The following is a 23,831-nucleotide window of genomic DNA, read 5'->3' on the forward strand; positions in this document are numbered from 1 at the left end:
TGCCAAAACCAAAAAAAAGACCTTCAAAATATTATAAAGTCAATCTTGCTGTGGACAAAAAATTGAATCAAACAGATGTAGTATTAAGATATGCATTCATCTAGCATTAAATGCTGTTTGCATCCTGTTTATTATGGGATCTTAAGATAGTGCTTTGGCTCAAGATTAGATTAAAGGGATAGTTTGGATTATTTGATGTGGGGCTGTAAGAGGTACAGTAGTTGATGTATTACATACAGGAGATGACAGTCGACAGGCCCCAATTTGGAGAAACAGAGAGAAGTAATAGCACAGAAACTAAGAAATGGACTGCTGCAGAGTCAGAGTCAGCAGTGAAATGGATTTTAGCCATTTAAGTAGCTAAAATACCTTTTGTTGCTGATTCTGTCCACAGCGGTCCACAGCAGTTTCCATGCTACTGCCACCATCTACTATAGGTAATACACTGACTATCGATATATATATATCTCCAACACACACCAAATAATCCGAACTATCTCGTTAAGAGCAGGTGTATCTGGTAAAAACAATAAAACTGGAATCATCCTTTAACTGGCTTCTCTAACAATCTCTTCAGTCCTGGCCTTGAGTAGAAAACCCTAAAATAAACCAAAGTGAACAACTCACTGCAGCACATTTTCAAAGGAAAAACCACATTATAAAAACACTACAGTCCAATCAGCTCATACTGAGGATTAGCCAAACCTATACTGAAAAGAGAGATAGATAATATACTGTATATTACTGTTGCAAGTCTCTTACACTTATGTATTTATAGTCCAGGGGCTGCGTTCACAAAGCCTCCACAGACAGCAGTGCCGATCCAGGGTCGCCGAGCGCGTGACTAAGGTCATATGAAGGAGTGGACGTGACCTTTGACCCTGGCTCAGGATGACAAGCTTTGTGAGTGCGGCTCCGGTGTGGTTAAAGTGTGGAAGCGTTTATATTATAAGACCAATACCACAGCACACAGTCACTGGCTGAAATGTTAGGCTTCATGTTATGAAATGACTACAAAAGACCAAAAAATAAAAAATAAAATAAAATATATACCAAAATTATGGCGTATAAGCTCGCTCGCTCGCTTTATTGTTCAATGTGTGTGACACGGAGGCTGAATGATGAGTTATTATCACTACACTTCAACAAGGCTGGTGGCGCTTGTTTTCCCAAACCAGGGTGAACCTGGGTGGGTGGCGTCTTTCGTCACAGTTTCAGCTATTACACAAAATCTCAATGGGAGAACTACTGTATATCACAATGGTATGAGGTCAACGACTACACCGGCTTTATGAGAGTTTGGCCTCCTCATCACTTTACCAACAACATTACAAGAGAACCACCATCATATTTCTCTCTGTAGGTAATTCTAGTGTACATTCAGTAATAATAATAACAATAAATAGAAGTTTTAAAAAATACAATTCTACTCATAAAGGGAAGAGTTGTTCTGATACTGGTACTAGTACCAGACATGCCTACCATACAGCCTAAATTTAAGCACTGATTCAATATGATGCACCATTAACAGGATGCTGCAACTTCCCAGCAATGTCCCGCGTGCTGATTATTTTTTTAAACTGACAACAGTGATGGCAGTCTTATCACATCCATTCAGGGTTAGTAGTACACAGCTGTTAAAAAGGAAATATAAAGGAAATATAAATAATAAATGCAGATCCAAAGACTTTCATCCTTAAGGTTATGCATCTCTTTATAACATCCAGCAAGTTCAGACATTAAAAATCGAGTAGCTGCAGCTACAGTTAGCCGACATGCTATATGTTAGCATGCACACCAGTCTTTTACGCAGATGTAAATTTGTTGCTGATTCTGTTGTCTCATGTTGGCTAAAGTAACCATTGAGCCAAACTCTCACAATGACAGTGTTGTCTTTTAAGGAGAGTGCGCATGTTTCGTAAACAGGCACGTCCCGGTGAGGCGGAGTGATCCTCTAAGGAGCTATCGTTTCCCTGATTTTCCTGACTTGTCTTAATAAATTCTTTCTCAACATTTGGCAGATAAGTTAAGATTGCACTATAATTAGTTTTTTCTTGTGCTATACTGTGCGTTTTGTAAACACATTACCCCCTGTCGGTTACTCAGTGGGGGGCCCCACCTACCTACAGTTTGAGAGCCTGTAATATTGCTAATAATTATCACTCAAATATGTAGGGAGGAAGGAGTTGGTGCGTTTGTTTTTCACAGCTGAGTGTTAGTGGTTAAAAATGAGCGGACGGGGGCGGGAGGGTGTTGAAATGGTGTGAATGTGTGTGTTTATTGCGCCATACACCACGGGTGGTTAGACACACAAACCTCGAGGGATTTTAGTTCAAAAATAGGCGTCGTCAGGGGCAACCAAGCAAGCTGAAATTACCAACCTGTTGCTGCAGAAGTGCTAAATGTTCAGAGAGGCTGCAACAGGGCATGTATGTGTGAACGTATGTATGATTGAGAATTTTTTTTCTGTTCAAATATGAATGATGACCAAACCCCTTCATTTACACCTCGGTGTCTCCATGTTTCTCCCCCTCCTATTCTCTGTCATCACCACCCACCAAACCCCGTCTCATCATCGCTCCTTTACACGTTTTGTTCTTTTAGTCAGACCACTCGTTCTCGTCGAGCTCGGAGTCGTCGTCGGACTCGCTGTACTCCACAGCGATACGGCGCGACAGGATGGTGGCCACGTCGTTGCCGACGGGCTCCCTCTTCGCCTCCTGCTCCCTCTGCTCCTGCACCTTCCTCAGCTGGATACCTGGAGTCGGGGGGAGGAGGGGAGGATGGACGGGGGGAGGAAGCAGGGGCATTACAAAACCATGCAGGTTAAGCAGATACTGGATGACTGTGGTTTGTCTTACCTCTGTTAAACAAAAGTGTAACAACATCAACTGTTGACACTAACTTTCGATCAGCCGCTGAAGGATCAGTTCACAGAGAAGTGAACTCACAGGTATGACTATTTAATAATAGGTATAGGTATGGCTATTTGTAGTTTTAGAGCGTACAACACCAGAATTTCTAAGGTTACTGGAAGATATAAATGGTTGGATAGAAACAAGAGGGTTTACAGCCTTTATAATGACAATCATCTGCGAGACGAGCATCACGTTTTGATTGAATATGAGCTTAATGAAAAATAGAGAAAAGTATTTGCCAAAGTATCATTTAAAGTAACTTTTGCTGCACAACCCCAATTACTGCATTCAAATTAATATATGTCAAAAGGTTTTGCAAATTATTGCATTCTGTTTTTATTCATGTTTTACACAAAGTCAACTTTTTTTGGAATTGGTGTTGCACATTAAAGGACCAGTGTGTAATAATTACAGGAATTTATGCACATAAATGAGATATATTATATAGAAGTATGTTATTTATTATTATCAATCAACGTAAACTCATGATCTATATGTTCCCGTTACTTTAGAAATAGCCATTTATAGTTACATACGGTCAGGTCGCCTTACAGAGATCGTCATCCTGCGCTGTCTATGGCAGCGCAGAGTGGACAAACTGCACTAACAGTGAGTCTTGGGAAGCCCATGGCAACCTTACGTAGACGCCGCAGCGTAAATACGGCAGTAGACAGGGAGGATAGACGCGGGTGATTGCTGGCAGACCATTTAGCATTGTGAACCTTGACTGGCACAGTTTTGACAAATGGAGGATCATACATACACTGTACCAGAACAAAAAGCAGCGGACAGTGAATCCCCGTCATCCAAGAAGCGGAGACGCGAAGAAAGTAAACGCAAGCATGACAGGAAACAGCAAAAACACGAATCAACATCGGCATAGCGTTTACACGTTGGAAATCGCTGATGGAGGACAAACGTTTTCACAGTGACGCCGAGGTTGCCTGTTTTCTGCTGGACAGGTAATTCATCCTACACACATAATTGTAGTTTGTTGTGAGATAACTTTTGCTCGCCATTTTGTCCGCTGACGGCCACCGTACTCACGGTGAGAGAGGGGCGGTGTCGGGGTAAATCCTCTTAGTTGCAATCTAAGGTTTGAACGCTAGATGCCACTGGAAATCACACACTTCTCCTTTAAGTACCTGATAATAAACACCAAATCATTTGTAAACTTTAAAGAAATGATTACATAGATTGATGGCCCAGATATTTTTAACACTTTATAAATGGTTAATGATTAGTTTGTTTGATTAGTTTATTTGAATGTTTTACACACTTACCTCTACGTATGGCGGCCAGCAGGTCGGAGCGGGCGTCGCTCATCGGGATCATCCCCAGCATGGTGGACTTCCTTGTCGTGGGCGCCGCGTCCACAGCCGCCTGTCCGACGGCGGCGTGGGGCGGTGATGGGTGAGCCTGCAGGCCTGAGGGGGCTCCTGGCGGAGGAGGTGGAGGAGCGGCAGGGGGTGCACCCGACGGTGGGTGGGCGGGGGAGGGCACGTAGTTGGCCGGGGGAGGAGGAGGGGAAGGGGAGTAGGGACGGGAGAGGGCGGAGGAGGTGGGGGGGACAGCGGAGGCGGCGGCGGAGGGCGGGGCCGTGGTGGAGTCGAAGGCGGTCTGGGCGGAGGGGATGGTTGGGGGAGGAGGGGGAGGGGCAGGGGGGATATAGTACTCTGGGATGGTGGAGGGCTGGCCACTAGAGGAAGGAGAAAGAAAGTGGCTTTGTTGGTTATAAATTCATAAAATGTGACAGATTAAAGGAACAGTTCGGGTTATTTGAGGTGCTGTTGTATGAGGTACTTATCAATAGTTGGTGTATCACCTTCTGTAAATTATGTGTAAGCAGCTAAGCAATGCAGTGATGTAGACAGGAAGCAAACTAATCGACTGAGGCAGCATATTATCCCTTTAATATAGTTTGTTCAGTGGATTTGATGGGTTAACAGTTTAAGTATGGTAACCTAAAAGCAAAAAAACCCAGCTAAATAAGACGTGAGACGATGAGTTTTTACAACCCTGTTCATCTAAATGATGGAAACTGAGAAACCTGTTGATTCCACTGGACACATCAGATCTGCACCAGGTTCTGAGGAGCATTTTGTGCACCTGATTGTGTTTATTTATTAAGATTTTGTTGACTTGTTCCTCTTGCTTTTTGTAGTCTTGTGTTTCTTTTTTTGTGTGGTTTTATGATCACGAGTCTGTATGGAGTATTTTATCTTGAAAATTGACTTTAATTCTCTCTGCTTTTTCTGTGTCTGACTGCCTTCCCTGGTAGATCTGCTCTGTGTAGCTTGACGTGACATCCGTCAAAAATAGACTCGAAGCATATTTGAAGTCTACCAGAGCAGAGAGCCACTTCTGGGATGCACTGCAGCGCTGCTGGTAGAATCATAAGCATTGTGCTGACTGTAACCTCTTTATGCTATGCCAGGTGCAATAGATACAAACATACCACTGTAGTATGTGCAATAAAATTACTTAATTTAGACTCTTTAAGCGACTTTGTACCATTTTGCAGCGATAGAACAGCTGACAGGGCAAAATGTTTACAAGTTTGGGCTCAATTTACTAAATTTCATGAAAATGCAGCTAAATGCATCAGACCAGGGAAACAATTTAACTTATTTCTGCAAAAAAGTAATAATTTACTTGTTTCTTACTTCTGTGAGTTTGTTTTTCTCTAAATTGATGAGTGACTACAGGCCAAGTTTCCATGTAGGACAATAAAAAATAAAATGAACTGAGGAGTTGAGGGTAAATGTGTAATTTCATTAGTTTCAAAAAACTGGTTCTTGTGGGCGTCGAGTCCAGAAGAAGTCATCAAGAGACATTTTGAAAAAGGTGAGATGAGTCCATTTTAACATTCAGAGCAGCAGTCGGCTGACATTAACTCGGCCTTTATAGTTCAAACATCATGTTTCGTTTCGTCATTTAGCTGTAAGACTTGAAAAAGGTAAAATCCATGACACAGCAGCAACTCTTTTATACTTTCACCTTAGTTTTATCTTAAATTTGTTCTGCTTTTGTTTGGCTCTGTTGTCATGTGTATCCTGTTCTTGCTTAATTTGTCAAAGCATGTTGTAAATGCTGTTTTTAAAAGGTACTACATAAATAATTTATTATTGTTATTATTTTAGGACACCGAAACTAACACAAAACTAACTAAAAATACTGAGATTGTAATGAAAACCTGAAAAACTTATTTTACAATTTGGGTGAATCTCTAATAATTGATTCTAGTTTATATAAATCTTATAAAACAATAATTAAAGCAAACTTACCCGTGCCCGGCCCGGTATTCCTTAACCGACTGCTGCCTTGGCCCGTTAACCGTTGGATCTCCGCCCCCCTGGACCCCGTGTCCTGATGGGGTCCTGCCCAGGGAGGCGGCATGTCGCCCTGCTGCCGCCGCTCCGGCTCCTGGTGGCTGGTTGGCCGGCCTGAGGCCTCGGTCCAGTGACTGAGTCTGGGCCGCGGCGCTGAGGTGGTCCCTGGCGTGGTGGTCGGTGGTGTGGACGGTGCTGGGGGCCTGGGTGGAGGGGTGGTTGGGGCTGGCTGGGTAGGAGTCGGACGCCATTGACCTGGTGGAGGGAAAGTGAGTGGGTGATCAGTTGAAGTATATAAAATAATATGGTTACAAATCCTCCTGTTTTGACTGAGTTTTACTGGATTTGTTTGTTTTATTTAATTCTCATCTTTGTTTTGTTGTATTTTTTTTTTTTTTGTAATTCAACATCACTGTAAATAAGGGCAACCTCACTTATTCTTCAAGTTTAAATAAAAGTTTCAATCAAATTTAAAAGTAAATTGTACACAGATAACACAATAAAACACAATAAAATGAAGACAAAGGAAATAGAAACAGAATTCTTATCATTTTGGGGCATAATGGCAACATGAAGGCACAAATATAAATAAAAAAAACACAAGTATTGCCATTGACCAAGTACAACTTCTTCATAACTGGGCTGATGGTTTCAATTTTGCATTCTTATATTCTAATGTTTTATTACCTGCTGAATTCCTATTTCCCCTCAAAGTTTGACCATGTCTTTTCTTTTACAGATTTTAATGCGATACTTTAAAATCAACATGAAATATAATCTGATGTGCTCTGAATTACCTTGACCAGAAGAGGGCAGCACAGAGCTTTAAACAACACAGCAGGTAGGCTGGTAGCTGCTTAAATCTGTATCTCAGTTTACAATTATGGGCTTAAATGTGTGTAACTGTTAAGACTTTCAACGTTTGTGTAAGAACACATACAAACTATGTACTTTTTATAGTAAACCAACACTATTTATAGCTTCTTAAACAGAGAGTTTGGATTCTTTGAAGTGGGGTTGCATGAGGAAACTTAGCAATGTACTGCTGTGGACAGGGTGAGCAACAAATTGTAACTGCTGTCCCTGGAGAGAAACAGCTTGACATAAAAACAGTGACGTGTTGTCGTGAGGCTGGATTGTGACAAGGCAACAGGACCCTCGAGGAAAACCTCACACATATAGAGAGAGCTTCAGTGCGTGTGTTTACCTGCTGTCAGGGGACAGGGAGCCCTCTGAGGACATGCCATGGTAAGGCGAGGGGGTGAGCCTGGCGTCTGGTCTGAACTCTTTGTCGTAGGCCAGAACGTTCCACTCTTGACGCCGGTTACGGGCCTTACGTACCTTCAGGGGTAGAACAGCAGAGAAGTACAGATTTTTTTTCTAACAATACATGTGACTGCAGCTTTATTTTTTCTTCTACAAATTGTGTGAATAATGCAAGTGATGGTGTTGTTAAAGTTCAGACTGAGAGGGCTACATCTGGTGAAACGGTTGCTACAGCGCTCAAGCGTTCACTTCCTGTGGTCTGGAGAATTAGCACAGCTGCACCTCTCTAACACCCCTTTAGGGACGGCGTTAATGTGCACTGTAGAGTACCTCACCGTCTTTACTTGAATAAATTGCTTTAATATACTTTTATAGAAGATGGTTTTGGAGTGATTAAGTGTCCTCCACGCTGGCAACAGTCTCTGCTCTTCAATTCTACTCATAAAAACCTGAGTTCATTGAGTTCCTGTTGGCTCTGAAACTATCTGCGTCACAGTTTTTTCTTCTTAAGCACCTCTGCAATTCACTCAATCCAGTAGTAGTGTCATATCTAAGATAGAAGTATCATATCTGAGTACAGGAAACAGGAAAGGAGAAAGTTGGCTGAGGTTCTGCCAAGTAATCAAACGTGCCCAAATGTTATGGGCAGTTTCATGCTAATTTGTAGTTTTTAAAGCTTTGCTAGAGTGTGTAAATCCTCACTGACCTTTTTCACCTCTCTGCCAGGGTCCTCAACCTGCCTCTGCTGCTCCTGGAACAGAGACAGAGGAGGACAGACGGATAGAAGAGTGGAAAGAATGTTAGTCACTGATTATTGATTTTTACTGGAGCAGAGGAAGAGAACAGGACCCCATCACCAGCTCCATCACCACGGGGTTAATGCACACCCAACCAGCGCCACGCACACACTCTAGTCTACTCACCACGCAGTCACTATTAGACACACCGACACACACTAGTCGACGATGGACAACAGAGCCAAAAACGTCTGGGAACACAAGACCAAACCAAACCGAACACAGAGGGTTAGAGAGAGGGTGAGGTGGCAAGCGAATGCGACGTGACACACACAGACTCAAACAGAAGGGAAGGTGTGTGTGTGTGTGTGTCTGTGATTTATTACTGAAATACAAACACTGGCTTGTTTTGTGTGTCCCTATGTGTGCCACTGTGTGTCTTACCTGAGTCTGTACATCCTCTATAACATCAAGTGAGTGTATATGGTGTGTTAGTGAGGGGTGGGTGGGTGTTGCAGGGGTAAAGTGTGGGGGGGGGGGGCAAGAGAGGGCAGGTTAGGGGTCGGGGGTTGTCTTACAGAGATGGACAGGGGGCTCCTGGGTGGGGCCTGTCTGGAGTGGGGCCTGTCAGGGTGGGCCGGACAGCCCTATGGAAACATGGGAGAAAGACAAGCTGGTGCATTAGATTGAGCAGAGGAGGAGGAGGAGGAGGAGGAGGAAGGGCGGGGTGGTTGTGTCGGAAGGTGATAAATTTAGGGTGACCAGATCCCAACAAACCAAATGTGGGACAAAGAGGATGTTTGTGTGGGACAATGTGGACACGTCGCCAACGAGGCTGCATCCTCCTTTCTATGAAATTTCCATGCCAGACTGGAGTAACTGTTTTTATTTTTCTGTTACACATTAATTACAGTTCATATTAATGCCAAATGTTTGCTGAATGAGTTAATGTCTGTTTATGAGTCATAAGAAATCATTAATATTCTTGTAGAATGCGTAGATGTTTATAACTGTTAAATTCAGCAAAATGCTAAAGGAGTTTGGCAGGTAGTGAGACAGTCAATCAATGTTACAGTCGTCTTGTCCTCCTGCAGTGTTGCTGCAGGGGGCGCAGGGGGAAACAACTTGCAAACTTAGCAAAACTGTTTTTTTAGTTTATTTCAGAATGTAAGAGTTTGAATTGGTTCTCAAAACTCAAACATCTACTGCAGTAACTTACCTTGAAAGTTTGAGTTGTCTCAACTTTTTTTTTGCGTGTTGTAGCTGTTAAATTAAAGGCCAACTATTGTGATGATTGAGTAATTGGTTTGAGTCATTTTTTTAAAAGAAAAAACGGCAAAATTCTCTGAATCCAGCTTCTTAAATGAGAATATTTTTCGGTTTCTTTAGTCCTTTATGAAAGTAAGTTGGGTAGCTTTGGATTTTGGGCAAAACAAGACATTTGAGGACATTATTTTGGGCTTCAGGAAACACTGATCAACATTTTTCACCATTGTCTGACATTTTATAGACCAAACCACTAAACGATTAATTGAAAAAATAATTGACGGATTAAGTGACTATGAAAATTATAGTTAGTTGCAGCCCTAGTTTCCATTATTTTCTGTCTAAATCTGCACAGCTTGTGACTTTTTGGTGACTCTGTTGGGTGTAGGAGAGCAAAGACATGACAGATTTTCCTTCTTTCTTGACAGTAACTGGATAAAAGCCCAGACTTTAGAACAGTGTCTATCCAGCAGTGGTGTGACTTTTGAAAACTAGAGCCAATCAAAATGTGGGACATCATCTCAATATGTGGGACGGTGGGACAAGGGATAAAAATGCTGTGCAGTCCCACATAAAGTGGGACACCTGGTCACCCTAGATAAATTAGAAAAGGAAGGAGGAAGAGGAGGAGGAGAAAGAGGAGGATGACAAATCCTCATCCTGCAGATGAGCTTCCCCTGGTGTTCAAACCTGTGAGTGAAAACTACTTTGTTTCTAAAAGGGGTTTATTTTATTCTGCAGAGTTTCCAGGTTGGAGGGAGGGAACAGAAAAAAAAATGTGAGCAGCATTAAATTGAACAGAAATATCGACAAAGTGCAGCAAACGTACAGCAGCAGTAGTTCAGGGGTTTGAAAGATGATCCGATGGAGGGAAGTGCAGCATTTTTAAATCATTTTTAGATCAGAGAGGAATACCACTGACATACAGCTCTGAAATACTTAAGAACTAACTACAACTGCACTGTTTTGTTGGATATGTATTGATAGTTGATTGCAGCTGTGTGTAGCACTTGTATCTTAGCCAATTTTCCCTCTGGGAACAATAAAGTCCATCTTATCTTAACCTCTGTTATAATTTTCCTCCTTGGACTGAACAAATACCCACGGTTGGATTAGTCCACGAGGACGCCAGCTTAGTCCCTGCTGATTAGTCAATTCTCTTGCTGCTGCCAAACATCATTGTCATCCACTCTGACCATTATCCAAATAACTTCTACTGCTTGGTATCCAATGAACAGACTGTATTCATAACTCGGAACGATAAACTATAATAAAATTAAAACATATAGGATTTCCTAATTGTTTCTGGCTCTTATACACCTTAATTAGAAGGCATGGAATCAAGTTTAAATTTATCTTGATGCAAAACTGCTTTGATGTTCATGCCAATCATTGCATATCTAAACAAAAAAATGTTTTAATAGTCACTGTTTGAAAACCTCAAAATCAATTTTTATAAAAGTATTTTAGGTCATATATGGATAAATGTGTATACGGTATAAGCACAATTTTTATTTTCAGATTCACCGCCCCTTTAGTCATTCAAAATGCAAAATAGATAAATGTGACTTTAAAACTATAAATGAAACCCTCATATTAAGATATTTAGGGAATTAAGAGCAGAGAATTTCAGTCCTGGAAACAGGAGTTTAGGGGAGTGACAGAGGATGTGGGGGAACCTAACTAAGTCAAAAGATAACTAAATACTATATTCTTTGCTAGTTGGCTGTAAAAAGTTAACAAAATATTACATTATTTGCTAGCTAGCTGTATAAAGATAAATTGTTACATTGTTTGCTACATAGCTAAAACAATAACAAAAGATTCTACTGGTTGCTAATTACCTAAAAAGTTAAGGAAACTTTGCAGCAAGTTTGAGAGCAAAGCAAATAAAGTGGGATAGTTTTTCCACATCCAGTTTCTGAAAAAACAAAAACAAAACAAATACCATAACAGGAGCCGACACCATGGTTTAATTAAGATTTTATCTGCTGACAGATTTGTATTTATGATACACTGGTTAATTTACTTTAATTAAGATTAACTCGCCAGTTAACTTAAGTCTTTGTTGTTGTTTGATAACCGCTGATAAATAAAAACATTTGCACCAAAAAAACGAAAAAAAGTAACTGCAAAAATTAACACTGAACCCTGTTTGTTCTGTGTTTTCTTTGTGGGCGTCTTATTGAGACAAAAGAGTGTAACAGCTCTAATCATATATAGGAGCTAAATATTTTAATAAATATGTTTATATAATTGTTCATGAGTCATTTAACTTTTTTTTCAAAGTCGTATTCCCCTCAGGCCATTTATTTGTCTCTGGTTAATGAGCCTGCCCAACTGCTGCTGTATCAATAACCAATTACGCCAACAAAGCAAAGCTAAATGGTGAGTACAGTCAGATAGGAATGCATAAATAAAGAAATAACAGCATTAAAGAAAAGAAACATCTAGGCAGGAAAAAAATAGATTAGCAAATTAAAGCAGAAGATGAATTTTTATTTTACTGTTCTGTCACACACACACATCCAGCCCACAGCATCTATACAGAAGACACACATACACATCCAGATGAACTCCACCCGCACACGCTAACACGCAGCCATACCTTCTGCCGTCTCTTCTCCTTGCGCTTGTCTTCGGTGGCCTGCAGCATTTTCTCCTTCCACAGGTTGAAGAAGTACGACGGGTCAGTGTAGAATTTCAATGCATCCTTCTTGTCATCCCTGCATTGAAGATTTGGAGCAGAGAGGGGGTGAAAATTAGTAAAAAAAAATACAGATAAAGTTTGTTTTTTTTGATTGATGGGAAGCAGGGAGGTGGGAGGGGATTTAGTTGGGGGCATGATGGAAAGAAAATGGAGCAGGATGTGTTAAAATTTAATGAGCAGATGCAACGAAATGTCAATGCTAATCTTTTCAAGAGCTTAGGGACCCACGTACTTAACTGGCTAATCTGTATTGAACACCAGAGTCAATGCGAAAATTATACTAATTCAATCACCACAGGGATTATTGTGTTGTTTTTTGGAATCCAGACAACAGAGAATGATTTAGAAAAGTAACTGGTCTGTCGTTGTTTATGAAGAAAGAGCACAAAGCCACATCGATGTTTTGTCGTAGGTTTTCTCTTCTGTTTTCTACAGAGGTAATACACCAACTACAGATACAAGTAGCACTTAAAACTCCACAGTTAGTCTAAACTGCTGACCTATAGGGGCTGAGAATGTTGAGCGGAGGAGGTTTGTCACAGCGGTGGTACATCTCCACCACAGGGTTGGGAACGGAGGTCCTTGACACCACCTGCTGGTCCTGGATGGTGCTACTCTTGAAGGCCTTCCTCATGTTAATATCCTGCAGGGAGACTGGAAGGAGAGAAAAAAAAAACAGTAAACAACATGACAATTAGGCCAAAAAAAAGAAAAAAATCTGGTGGAATTATTTGCTGTATATCCTTCACAGTATTTGACAACATAATCCCTGAAAACAGCTGTTTTAACTCTTCACATGTCGGATTAGCTGCTAAATCCTGCATATGCAGCACTGTCCTCTGCCCTGTGGGCTAAGTTCTGCAAAGTTTACAGTCATGAATGAAGTCAGGATATGTGGGAATGAAGGAGAGAAACATAATCTCTTTTTATGCACTTAAGGGACATAATATACAGTAAATCAATCAGTATACAACTACTTAACTTCAGACTTCTATACCACTGTCAGCTTTAGTCTGGATGAAAGAGTCAAACCAAATAAAAACTTGCATTTCAGGGCAATCTTCAGTTGATTTTTTTTCAAAATATTTGGAGCAAATTTAGCTTCAAGATTTTGAGAGTTTGGATATTGCATAAGCAAACTGTACATTTACTGCCACTAGACAACTTCACTGCTGACCTTTAATTGTTCTGCTCTGATCACCAACACCTGTTTGCTCTTTTTTTTTTTTAGATTTTTTGCCTTTATTTTGCAGGAACAACTGAAGATCAGACAGGAAAGAGGGGTAGAGAGAGAGGATGACATGCAGGAAAGGTAAAACCAATAAATTGTAATGGTCAAACTTGTTTCATATTGACAAGTCGATGTGCCACCATAGGAACAGTGGTTAAATGACTGAAATGAGACAATTTAAGCTTGTGCCTGCATGCATGTGCAGATCGTAGTTGTGCTCCCAGACTTGAAACAAACCACACAGTGCTTTTGCTATTATGTGTTATGTTTAAAGATTATTTCTAGGGGTTTCCTTTGCCTTTACTAGATAGTGACAGCTGAGGATCAGACAGGAAAGGAGGTAGAGAGACGGAATGACACACAACTAAGAGCCACAGACAGGAGTCAAACCTGCGGGTGGTGCAGAGGACCGGTAGCCTCAGTAAATGAGGTGCACTCCACCAGCTGAGCTGCAGGGGTGCCTCTTTTATGGCTAATTTATGTCCGGTAGTTATTTTATATGACCTGACTCCTAGAATATTAACAAACATTTTGGTTGCAAAAAAAAAAGAGAGGAAAAAAAGAAGTCTAGCGTAAAGTCTGACACACACAAAGGGTGATAATAAGACAGCAGGGACAGATTAGTCTTAGAGCTTGTTGCACCCGCTTAACACACACACACACACACACACACACACACACACACACACACACACGCACACACTGCAGCAACAAGAGAAGTGTGTACATGATGTTCAGTGTGTGTCATTGGTACTCATGAGATCCCCAAATGCTTTCATGCAGCACGTGGGACGGTGTGATAATATGATTTGTCTACATATAAAAGCAGTTGGTGTGTGTGTGTGTGTGTGTGTGTGAAAGAGAGAGAGAGACAGAGCGAGAGTGTGAAAGTGAGAGTGAGAGACAGAGGAAACACTGCATGTATGTGTGTCAATCCCTCAACCCCAAAGGAGATTTAACGCTACAGTACTGCAACGCTATCCAGGATCTACCAGATGGCTAACACACACACACACACACACACACACACACACACACACACACACACACACACACACACACACACACACACACACACACACACACACACACACACACACACACACACACACACAGGGTCAGTGTACATTGGCCTGGTATATAATAAGGTTAAATCGTGTCAATGTGACATATGTTCCTTTGATTAACTTTACTGTCTGTGCTGTATATGAGCGTGTTCAGTTTAACCTCTGAATGCAGGGACGTATTCCTCAAAAACAAAAGAGCGATTGGCTGTTTGATCCGTGTGTTGTGTGTGTGTGTGTGTGCGCAGATAGTGCAGTCAGAGCAGCACCCTCCTGTCTGCTCGGTGTGTTTGATCATTCCTTCCTAAGCTTCTGTCCCTGCGGCCAAATGAATAATCCACAAAACTAGCAGCTAATGCAACTTTCATTCAGACACATCTTCAAAGAGACCTCAAGCTCTCCCTTTTTCTCTCTTTTTTTTTAACACACACTCTTCCTCTCTATCTCTCTCTAACCGTACACACACTCTCATTTCTCCATCTGCTCTCCTCCCTGTCTTGTGTTCATGATTTTGATGTTCCTCTCTGCACGTTCACACGCATACAAACATGTTGATTACTGCTAATAACCAGATTTATGCATTAAACAGTCCGATTAACATGGTTTGAACTGGTCTGACACACATTTATGCTCATCTGAATGTGCATGGATGGTTTAATAATCACTTTAAAGGAATAGTTCAGATTAGACTTGGGTGGTACCAAGGTATTAAAGTATAACAGAGTATTTAGAAATCCTGAGGGTATGATTTTCAATACTGTCATCATGAATAAAGTTACCTGAAACACAGAAGTTGCAACTGCATTTTTACTGATTAATAACAAAAATACATGAAATTTATTTATTACAAGAAGGAACTTAGCCACAAGAATTATTGGAAGGTAGAAAATAAATAATTGGATGGTCATGTTCTACAGCCTTGGTCTCCTTGCTAATTTATCAAACTTTTTCCAGCTATAAAAGCAGTTTATTAGCCACATGATACATCTGTAAATCATCTCCGTTCAGCCAAGTGATTTGTCGGTATCTGAGGCAACAAGTGTCACCGGCTCCTTCAGCAAGAATCTAATGGAATATGGCTGCTTATTTCATATGTATTCATTATTCTATGGGGCAATGAAATGAAAAGACATGCACATCTATAAGCCCAATGGATTGGGTGCAGAATCACAAAAAATACCTAAACAAAGGAAAGATCAGCACACCAAAAACCTCCTGTTCAAGACAGTTATTTGTGTCACATTTAAAGCTCCAGGCTCTTCTTCCTCAGACTGCAGTAAACAACAGTCACTGGTCTACTTCTGTATGAATCGGTTAGTTTGTCTGTGCTATTGTGTGACTTTGGTGAATCCAAACCTTTCAAAACACTGTCACAAGTCACACCATAACACGAACAAACGAGCCAGTCAAGGCAGTGGTATACCAGCAACCCACATGTTCTGTGAGGTAAAATGACTGTTTTCACCAATGAAGTTTGGCTGGTTTGGAGAGAGAGACTTTGGCAGAGGTTTCCCATCAGAAAAGGTTGTCTGACACCAAAGTAAAGCAATGAAAATATTCTAAATACAGTGTGCACTTGAAGTGATATTGTTTTTTTTAGCTGGACCTTTTTTAAAGTGGCTAAAACATGTTATCTCGCTGACCCTGTCCACAGCAGTACCATGCTTAGCTTCCATGCGTGTTGACAGACACCTACTGCAAGTAATACACTAATTATGCTTAATTACCTCATACAAACCCACTTCATATAACATGAACTATCCCTTTAATGTGTGAAAGGATGCACAGTATCCTACAATGAAGAGATACTGGGCTACATAAATAAATAATTCTTCAGACCTCTGTAATACAAGTTGAGGTTTGACAAACTGAGTGTGATATTACTTTGCATCATTCCTTCCTTTCCCATGAACAGAGAGTGAAAATGTGATTCTCTGGAGTCGTCTGCATGCAAAGTGAAATCTGTCTTCTGCACATTCACATGAACTTGTTCTTTCCAAGTTCACATCAATTTGCATTTTTGAGCAGCAGTTTGCAGAGATAAGTTTGAGCTGGCAAGGCTGTGGAAATGCAGACTCCTTGGATTTAAATGTAATTATGGATTAAATGCTAATTTTGTCTCTCTTTTTTTTTTTTTACCAGTTATTATATAAAGATTGTAAAGTGTGAGTGATTACACTAAACTCGTATTAGCATTTATGTAATAAAGCTTTTGAAATAATAATAGGGAACTTATAAGGTATAGGTTTCACTGCTGATACAAGCAAAAAAAAAAAAATAGTTATATTTAATAATATGAGACCATTTATGGGACACTGCCAATAGAAATATTGAGTTCTTTAATATTTATGCAAAATCTCATCCTCTTATTTTAACATTTCCTCCCTTTCTCCCTTTTCCTGTCATTGGGTGCTTTTCATTTGGCAAATTTGTCTCCTCCACTCGCTTCCTCTCCCCGCGTCTTAGCTCCTCCTACCGAGGATGTGAGAGAGAGACGCATGGACGAGACATGAGGACGGAGGGGACAAAGCTGCAAAATTAAAAATCTTCGTTTTCTTTTAGCGTCAGTCTGAAGCAACAACAGTTACTGATGACGAGCTGATAACAGCTGCAGCAGCTGTGAAACTGACTGGTACAAATGTCCACACTTAAGCATGTATTTGCGAATCAGTGTTATTTGGTTATTTAGGCTCTTTATTTACTTGCGTTATTGTTATCTGCACAATGACGCACAACACAGCTGTGTGAGAATGTTCCTGTAAACGACACTATAAAGTAAACATGCCACCACAGGTATTTTTCCTGATTCGTCCATTACAAAGTGTGCGACAGTGATCCCACAGTAATAAGCTCTGAATCATGACTGTACCAGACGCCTCCTTTTCATCCTGTCTCCTCCTGTTTGTCTCATTATTCAGAACATTTGGCGATTTGCAGTCTAATGATACTAATAATCAGTTATTTCTTCATGAGCTCTTTGTGACACCAAAGGACATGAATCAACACATCAGAATCATTAAAGCGCTTCAGAAATTTCTGCTGGTCACTGGATGAGTCCTGATGATGCAGAATGACAATCAATAAAACTGTCCCACCAACATCTCTCCCCTTGATAAAATACTTTAAGGATACATCGGTGTATCCTCGTCTTCATCTCTCCCTTCCTCCCCTTATCCCTCCTTTTCTTCTTTCATTACTCCTTTCATTGTGCCTTGCTTCCTTCCTTCCTTCTTTAATTGTCCCTTCTTTCCCATCCTTGTCCCTCCTTTCTTTCTGTCCTTCCTTTCATTGTCTCTCCTTTCTTTAATTGTGCCTCCTTCTTCCCTTCTTTCCTCTAATTGCCCCTTTTCCTTCCTCCTTCCCTTCCTTCCACTGTTCCTCCTTCCATCCTTCCCTCTTTTCTTCCTTCCTTCTCTCCCTTTTCCTTCCTTCATTCATCACTCCTCCTTCCTTCCCTCCTTTTCTCCATTGTTCCTCCTTCATTCTTTCCTTCCCTCCTTTCTTTTATCCCTCCTGTTTTCCTTCCTTACTTTCTGCCACTGCTCCTCCTTTCTTCCTTCCCTCTGTTCCTCCTTCCTTCCATTGAACCTCGTTTGTCCTTTCTTCTTTCCCTTTCCTCCTTCCTTCCTTTCTATCTTCCACTCCTCCTCTTCCTCCCTTTCTTTCCTCCTTTCTTCCTTCCTTCCTTCCCCCTTTCCTCCCTTCCTATCTTCCATTCCTCCTCCTCCCTTCCTTTCCTTCTTTCTTTCTTCCCTCCCCTTTTCCTTCTTTCCTTCCCTCTTTTCTTCCTTTCTCCTTACTTCCATTGTTCCTCATTCCCTGCTTCCTCCCTTCTTTCTTCACCTCCTTTCTTCCATTCTTAATTGTACTTCATTCCTTCCTTCTTTTCCTTCTTCCCTCCTTTCTTGCTTCCTTCCCTCTTTTCTTCTTTCCATTGTATATTGTTCATTCCTTCCTTCCTTCTTTCCTTCCTTCCTTTCCTTCCTTCCTGTCATTAAACATTCATAGTGTCACTTGCTTGCCACTTTGGGGACAGTGAAAAACATATTTTAAAAAAGTCAGGAATGAGGGATGAAAAGAGGAGAAAACGACAGAAAAGTAAGATGATGTATCTGACGTGTAAGAAAGAGGAGGAAGAGTAACAGATGACAGAGTGAATGTGTGGTAGGAAATGAAAGACAGATGAATTTGCCTGTGCGTAGGATGAGAAAGAGGCCTGGAGATGGACAGAGGAACAGAGAGGAGATGAAAGAGTGTGAGCGAGAGGGGGAGGCAGAGGAGGGGGAGGGGGAGGAGGAGGAGTGGGAGAGGAAGAGAGGAGGATAAGACGGAGGACTGCTGAGCTTTTCCTTTTCATCCCCGTCTGTGCTGCTCGATCTGATGCTCTCTGTCTGAGGACGGCGTGCTGCAGAATGACTGTGCAGTATCAGCAGGGAGGGAGGGAGGGAGGAGGGGGGTGAAAGAGAGACAGAAAGAGTGAGAAAGAAGGCAGGAGATAGAGATAAATCATGGAGGAAAATAATAAGAAGTGAGACAGTGAAAGGGTGAGGAGGCTGAGAGGAAGAGAGGAAGGAATGTACAGAAAAGAAGAAGAGAAGAAAAAGGTGTTACAGAAAGGGACCCACTACTGTTATGTTTTGTGCCTGATGCACGTTCTTGTTGGCTCTTCTTCGGTTTCTGTTTGGATAAGTTAGCAAAACTGTTACTAGGGTTTTTCTTACCGAGGTGACAAAGCAAAATATTCCAGGCAATTTACTGCAACTGCCTTAATAATTACACTTCACTGGACCTTTCTGAAGCATACTGTCATAAGCATACCGCAGCTTCTTTAAGGAACAGGGCGATATCTAGCAGAGCAGAACCTTTAAGTTGTCAGTGTAGTAATAAATGTAGAGTTCAGGTTACAGTGTGTCAGTTAATAAATGCTGCAGCGTCTCAAGACCAAGAAATGTCTGTTGTTTCCCAACTGCTGGAAAAGTGACAGGGTTAGCCCTGAAGTTAGGCTAATGCCAACACTAGCTTTGTACCTTTACAAATGATGCACTTGTATCTATGGTCAAATGGTCAAGGTCACATATTGGTCTTAAATTATTATTTTGAACCTTTCCTTTCCTCTGGGTTCATTCATTTTTTTGTCCTGAAAAGAGTAATTGTTGTTGTAAGCATATTGTTAGTCACCCACTAGCAATCCCAAGATGCCTTTGGTTGCGTCTCCTGACCAGTCCGAGTCCGTGTTCCTCATTTGTGTGTGACAGTGCTGATACATATGTGTATTAACACTGAACTCAACATGAGACTGACCCTACAAAATAAAATTTTTAATAAAAACTAACATCTGGCTTTTGTCTTAAGTGGGAAAAGGTACAATCGAGATTCATTCTCAGGTCAAATGACTCGGCAGCAGTCATGGGTATTTAATGGTTAATTCTGTTCAGCAGACTTACTAATTTCAGCTTTTTTCAGCAGAGTCAATAAAGATTAGATTGCTATTTAAAAGATTTTATTGGGAAGCAGCAAAATCAGGAAATGCTGGACTCAATGTTACTTTATTTTTCACACGCCTGGTTGGACATGTGGTCGTCATATGCCACTTAGGAAGGCATCGCCCAACCCTAGCAGGTGTGAAACGAAATAAATAAAACATGAATACTATATTCTGTATGCAATCATACTTGACATGCATTCAATAAACTGATCTCATATTGTGTGTGTGTGTGTCCTCACAGCGCTCGCCGAAGTGTGTGCTGCTACATCCTGCAAAACCACGCCAAAAGGAAAAGATTCAAGGTTCCTCACATCACACATTAAAGTTCAGTCTGAGCCTCTGGGGCCACCATAGTCAGCTCTGAAATCCTCCTGTGTGTCTGATGACCATGCGTGAGTGTGTGTTTGTGAATGTGTGTGTGTGGCCCTATCAATTACTGCATTAAGAGAACTGACCTTCAGAGTTGGTGAAAAGCTCAGTGATGTAGATAATGATTCTGACTCACACTATACACACACACACACACACACACACACACACACACACACACACACACACACACACACACACACACACACACACACACACACACACACACACACACACTCAAACCCAATAATATCACAGTTGCAGAGACATTTTATCAATAAATCAACAGCTGTTAAAAGGCTTCAGGCTAGTTTAAGGTGAAAGCACTGACACACTCAGATACATACACACTCTTCATCGCACAAGTACACACACAACTATGGAAGTAAAATAGCTTTTGACAATTCTTATAGGATTTGCAATGTGAAAGGCAATGAGAATTTTCACAAGCTCTTAAATTCTATAGTCGATACTTTAAAAATGAATGCTCAAATTAATCATCTGTAGTAAGTAGTAAAAGCTTAAAAATTGTTTAGTGGTTCTACAAACTTAAAAATGTTATTTCAAGAAATTAAGAAAAATTACTACGATTACTATATCAAGTTTAGTGACCATGAAATGTTGGGCTTTTATATTTACTATTTATACTATTAGTATATATTAATATACCTGTGTTATACTAATTTATTCAGTTCTGTTAACTTGAATGAAAATGGGTGGATGAAAATCTGAGTTGCATTTACTGAAAATATTTTAGCTGGCTCAATCAATATTTTAAATTTAACTGTAATCAGAGAGTTGATATAACTCCAAATATTTAATGATTTTCCGATAACCTCCAACTTTTGAGTTTATTAACTTAAGAAAATTGTGGCAAATGATTGATTTTTTGAGTGCTCCTAATTTATTTGAGTCAACAGTGGAAAAAAAACAAAAGAAACTCACAAAAATGTCAAGTAAGAAAATATTCTTGCAACTTTTGCCCATAATAAACCACACACCTTCTGAATTTTGACCTCAAAACCTACATATTTCGACCAGAAACGCCACTGGGAAGCTACAGAACAATATAAACCAAAAAATGAATGTAGTTGCCCTTTAAACTGCACACACACAAATGTTTTTGAGGACCACCCTGTCCAGTGGTCAAACACACCAGAAAAAAAAAAACCCATCAGGCCGCTGTCCCTACCTTCCTCCACAGTGGAGTCGAGCTGGGTGACTTTCACGGCCAGCTGGTCCACTCTCTCCTGCAGGCTGCTCATCCTCAGGTAGAAGCTGTTGGCTTCGTTAAACAGCTCTCCGAATATGTCCTCCGCATGGCGACCTGGACAGGACGGACGCAGAGGGACACGCAGACGGTTAGGTTTGATGTTGTCGTTTAATAATATTCCCTGAGCCTGTGAAAGTTCACATTCACACTCTGACTCTCGCCAGCTCTGCCTCACATCTCTGATCTTTAATATTCACTGGAAACATCAGGGAACATGACATTTCTCATTCTTTTGAAAAGGAGCAGATATTGTAGCAGATTATTTATTAAATTTATTTAGTGTTACTCAGTCATGGCAATAGATTCTGGTACCCTGTGGAATTTTCTTGTAAACAAACACAGTTTTCATGAAGATTCAGTTTCTGAACCTGCTGACTTCTTCAGCAAATGCTCAGGTTTCATCACCAAAATTCCACACTCAGACCACAAAGCAAGGACGTCTTTTTCAGAGACATTTCTGCTTATTTCAGCAAGACAGTATTACAACAGTGTGGCTTTTTATTAAAAGAGTTTGGGTACTAGACTTTGCAAAACCCGGTTCCAGCCATATTCAGGTTTGTATTTTCTTGAAATTATACTGCGCAATAACAGTGTGATTTATGCAAGTGGTCTAACAGCAGTCTGCTCAAAATAATTGCCTTTTTATTTGGAAATAACACTGGAAATTGTTCTCTAGGGCAGTGGGCATAAAGCAAATTTTTATGGCTTTCACAATTCCCAACTTGATACAACCTAAATAAAAAAAAAAAAGGAAAAAGAAATGTCCAAAAATAGCCAGATAAAACAGGAAGATGGATGGGAGGAGGAATTCACAGAGATGGAGGTCAGTCGATATCGCTCCTCCTCTTCCTCCTTCTGTCTCAGCAGGACAGACCGCCTCCTGCCGCGCACCTGTCGGACTGAATACTTAAAGGGACATTTCTGTCTGTGAAAACGTGTGTGTATGAGACAGAGAGGAAGGTGAAAATATTTAAATTCTGGTCTGCTCAGACGTAGAAGTGCCTACCTTCTTCAATAACACTGTCACCTCAAAATCAAAGAAAACACACACTTGCTGCACACAGTCAGTGTATCTCCATGTCTTTTCCTCTCTTCTCTCTTTCTGCACCATCTCTCAGCCCACGTCGACATGACAGATGGAGCAGAGGCAGAGCACTCACTCATTCGTACTGAGCTGTCGCTGAATTTAATTTAGACCCTAACTGTTAATCAAATTTGAGCAGCCTTTCTCCCCCCATTTCAAATGAATGATCTCTTTTCTGGCTCAGGTTCATGCTGTACACCTTCAGCTGGGAGTATCTGCATGACTTTCAAACTCTCAAGTTGCTGAGGGTGAAAAAAAAAAATTAAGAGAAGGTAATGGAGGATACACTGATAATGAGGCATCTGGACTTGTGCTTTTACCGCAGGTCAACCTTCATGGCTGAGTCACAGTGAGCGTTTTGGCAGCATGTTTACATGTGCGTTATTGGATTTCATAAAAATCCACCTTGGAGCCATCTTTTTTTTTTAAATCGGCTGTTTCAGACTAACTGCATCAACCACTATGACAGCTTCATTTATGGTCGACTCCTTTCTCTCACCAGCAACTGCTGAATTACATCTAGTTAGCATGGGCAGGCAGAGACTTCACACTTCCACACATCTCGAGTGATCTGTTTTCAAGAACATAGCTCTGAATTCATTAGTTCTGGCTGTGATTTCACTTCAGATGCTCAGGATGACACATCTGACTGCTCTTGTAAACACTACCTGGAAGAACCACCTGGCAGCTTTGTAGTTTCTTTCTTTTTCTGAGTTAAATAAAGTGTGCAGATAGTTGAAGATGAACTAAGTGCAACTATGTATTTTTAGCCGTGCTAGTGGCGCAGCTCCGTGAATGACACGGCTGTTCACTCAGATGCGATTATCAGCATGCAAAGATGCTAAATTAAGATGGTGAACACTGTAAACATTATATGCTAATCATCAAAATGTTACATTGCCATTGTTAGCACATTAGCATGCATATGTTAGCATTTCACTGACAGGATGCCTGTGCCCAAGGGCAGCCTCACAATCATGGGTGTAGACTTGTCAGGCCTGGTCTCACCAGACAGCAAAATGAATCTACATGCTCCAGCTCTTGGAGATTGTGTTTTATTTCTTTTCTCTGTACTGTTTTGTTTACTCTCCACTGG

The 23,831-nt window shown here is 40.9% G+C and overlaps 1 protein-coding gene across 2 annotated transcripts in view; it reads right to left on the minus strand.

Moving 5' to 3' along the window:
- Window positions 1-1,654: 1,654 nt before the first annotated feature.
- The window catches only part of LOC146305963 (actin-binding protein WASF3), a 52,531-nt gene continuing 30,354 nt past the window's right edge, over window positions 1,655-23,831 (minus strand). Inside the window, exons 3-11 of one of the 2 annotated variants that reach the window (XM_084711857.1) lie at window positions 21,571-21,705; window positions 12,730-12,883; window positions 12,128-12,245; window positions 8,832-8,900; window positions 8,223-8,267; window positions 7,458-7,591; window positions 6,206-6,505; window positions 4,202-4,617; window positions 1,655-2,758 (exon numbers count right to left, since the gene is read on the minus strand). In XM_084711857.1, coding sequence (XP_084567983.1) covers window positions 2,601-2,758; window positions 4,202-4,617; window positions 6,206-6,505; window positions 7,458-7,591; window positions 8,223-8,267; window positions 8,832-8,900; window positions 12,128-12,245; window positions 12,730-12,883; window positions 21,571-21,705 — 1,529 coding nt within the window. In that variant the 3' untranslated portion in view covers window positions 1,655-2,600. The remainder of the gene's footprint in view (window positions 2,759-4,201; window positions 4,618-6,205; window positions 6,506-7,457; window positions 7,592-8,222; window positions 8,268-8,831; window positions 8,901-12,127; window positions 12,246-12,729; window positions 12,884-21,570; window positions 21,706-23,831) is intronic. The other variant, XM_084711858.1, reaches the window with a different exon arrangement.

The sequence above is a fragment of the Lutjanus erythropterus genome, chromosome 23 (assembly GCF_056507025.1).
Source record: "Lutjanus erythropterus isolate fLutEry1 chromosome 23, fLutEry1.hap2, whole genome shotgun sequence".
Taxonomy (NCBI): Eukaryota; Metazoa; Chordata; class Actinopteri; order Lutjaniformes; family Lutjanidae; genus Lutjanus; species Lutjanus erythropterus.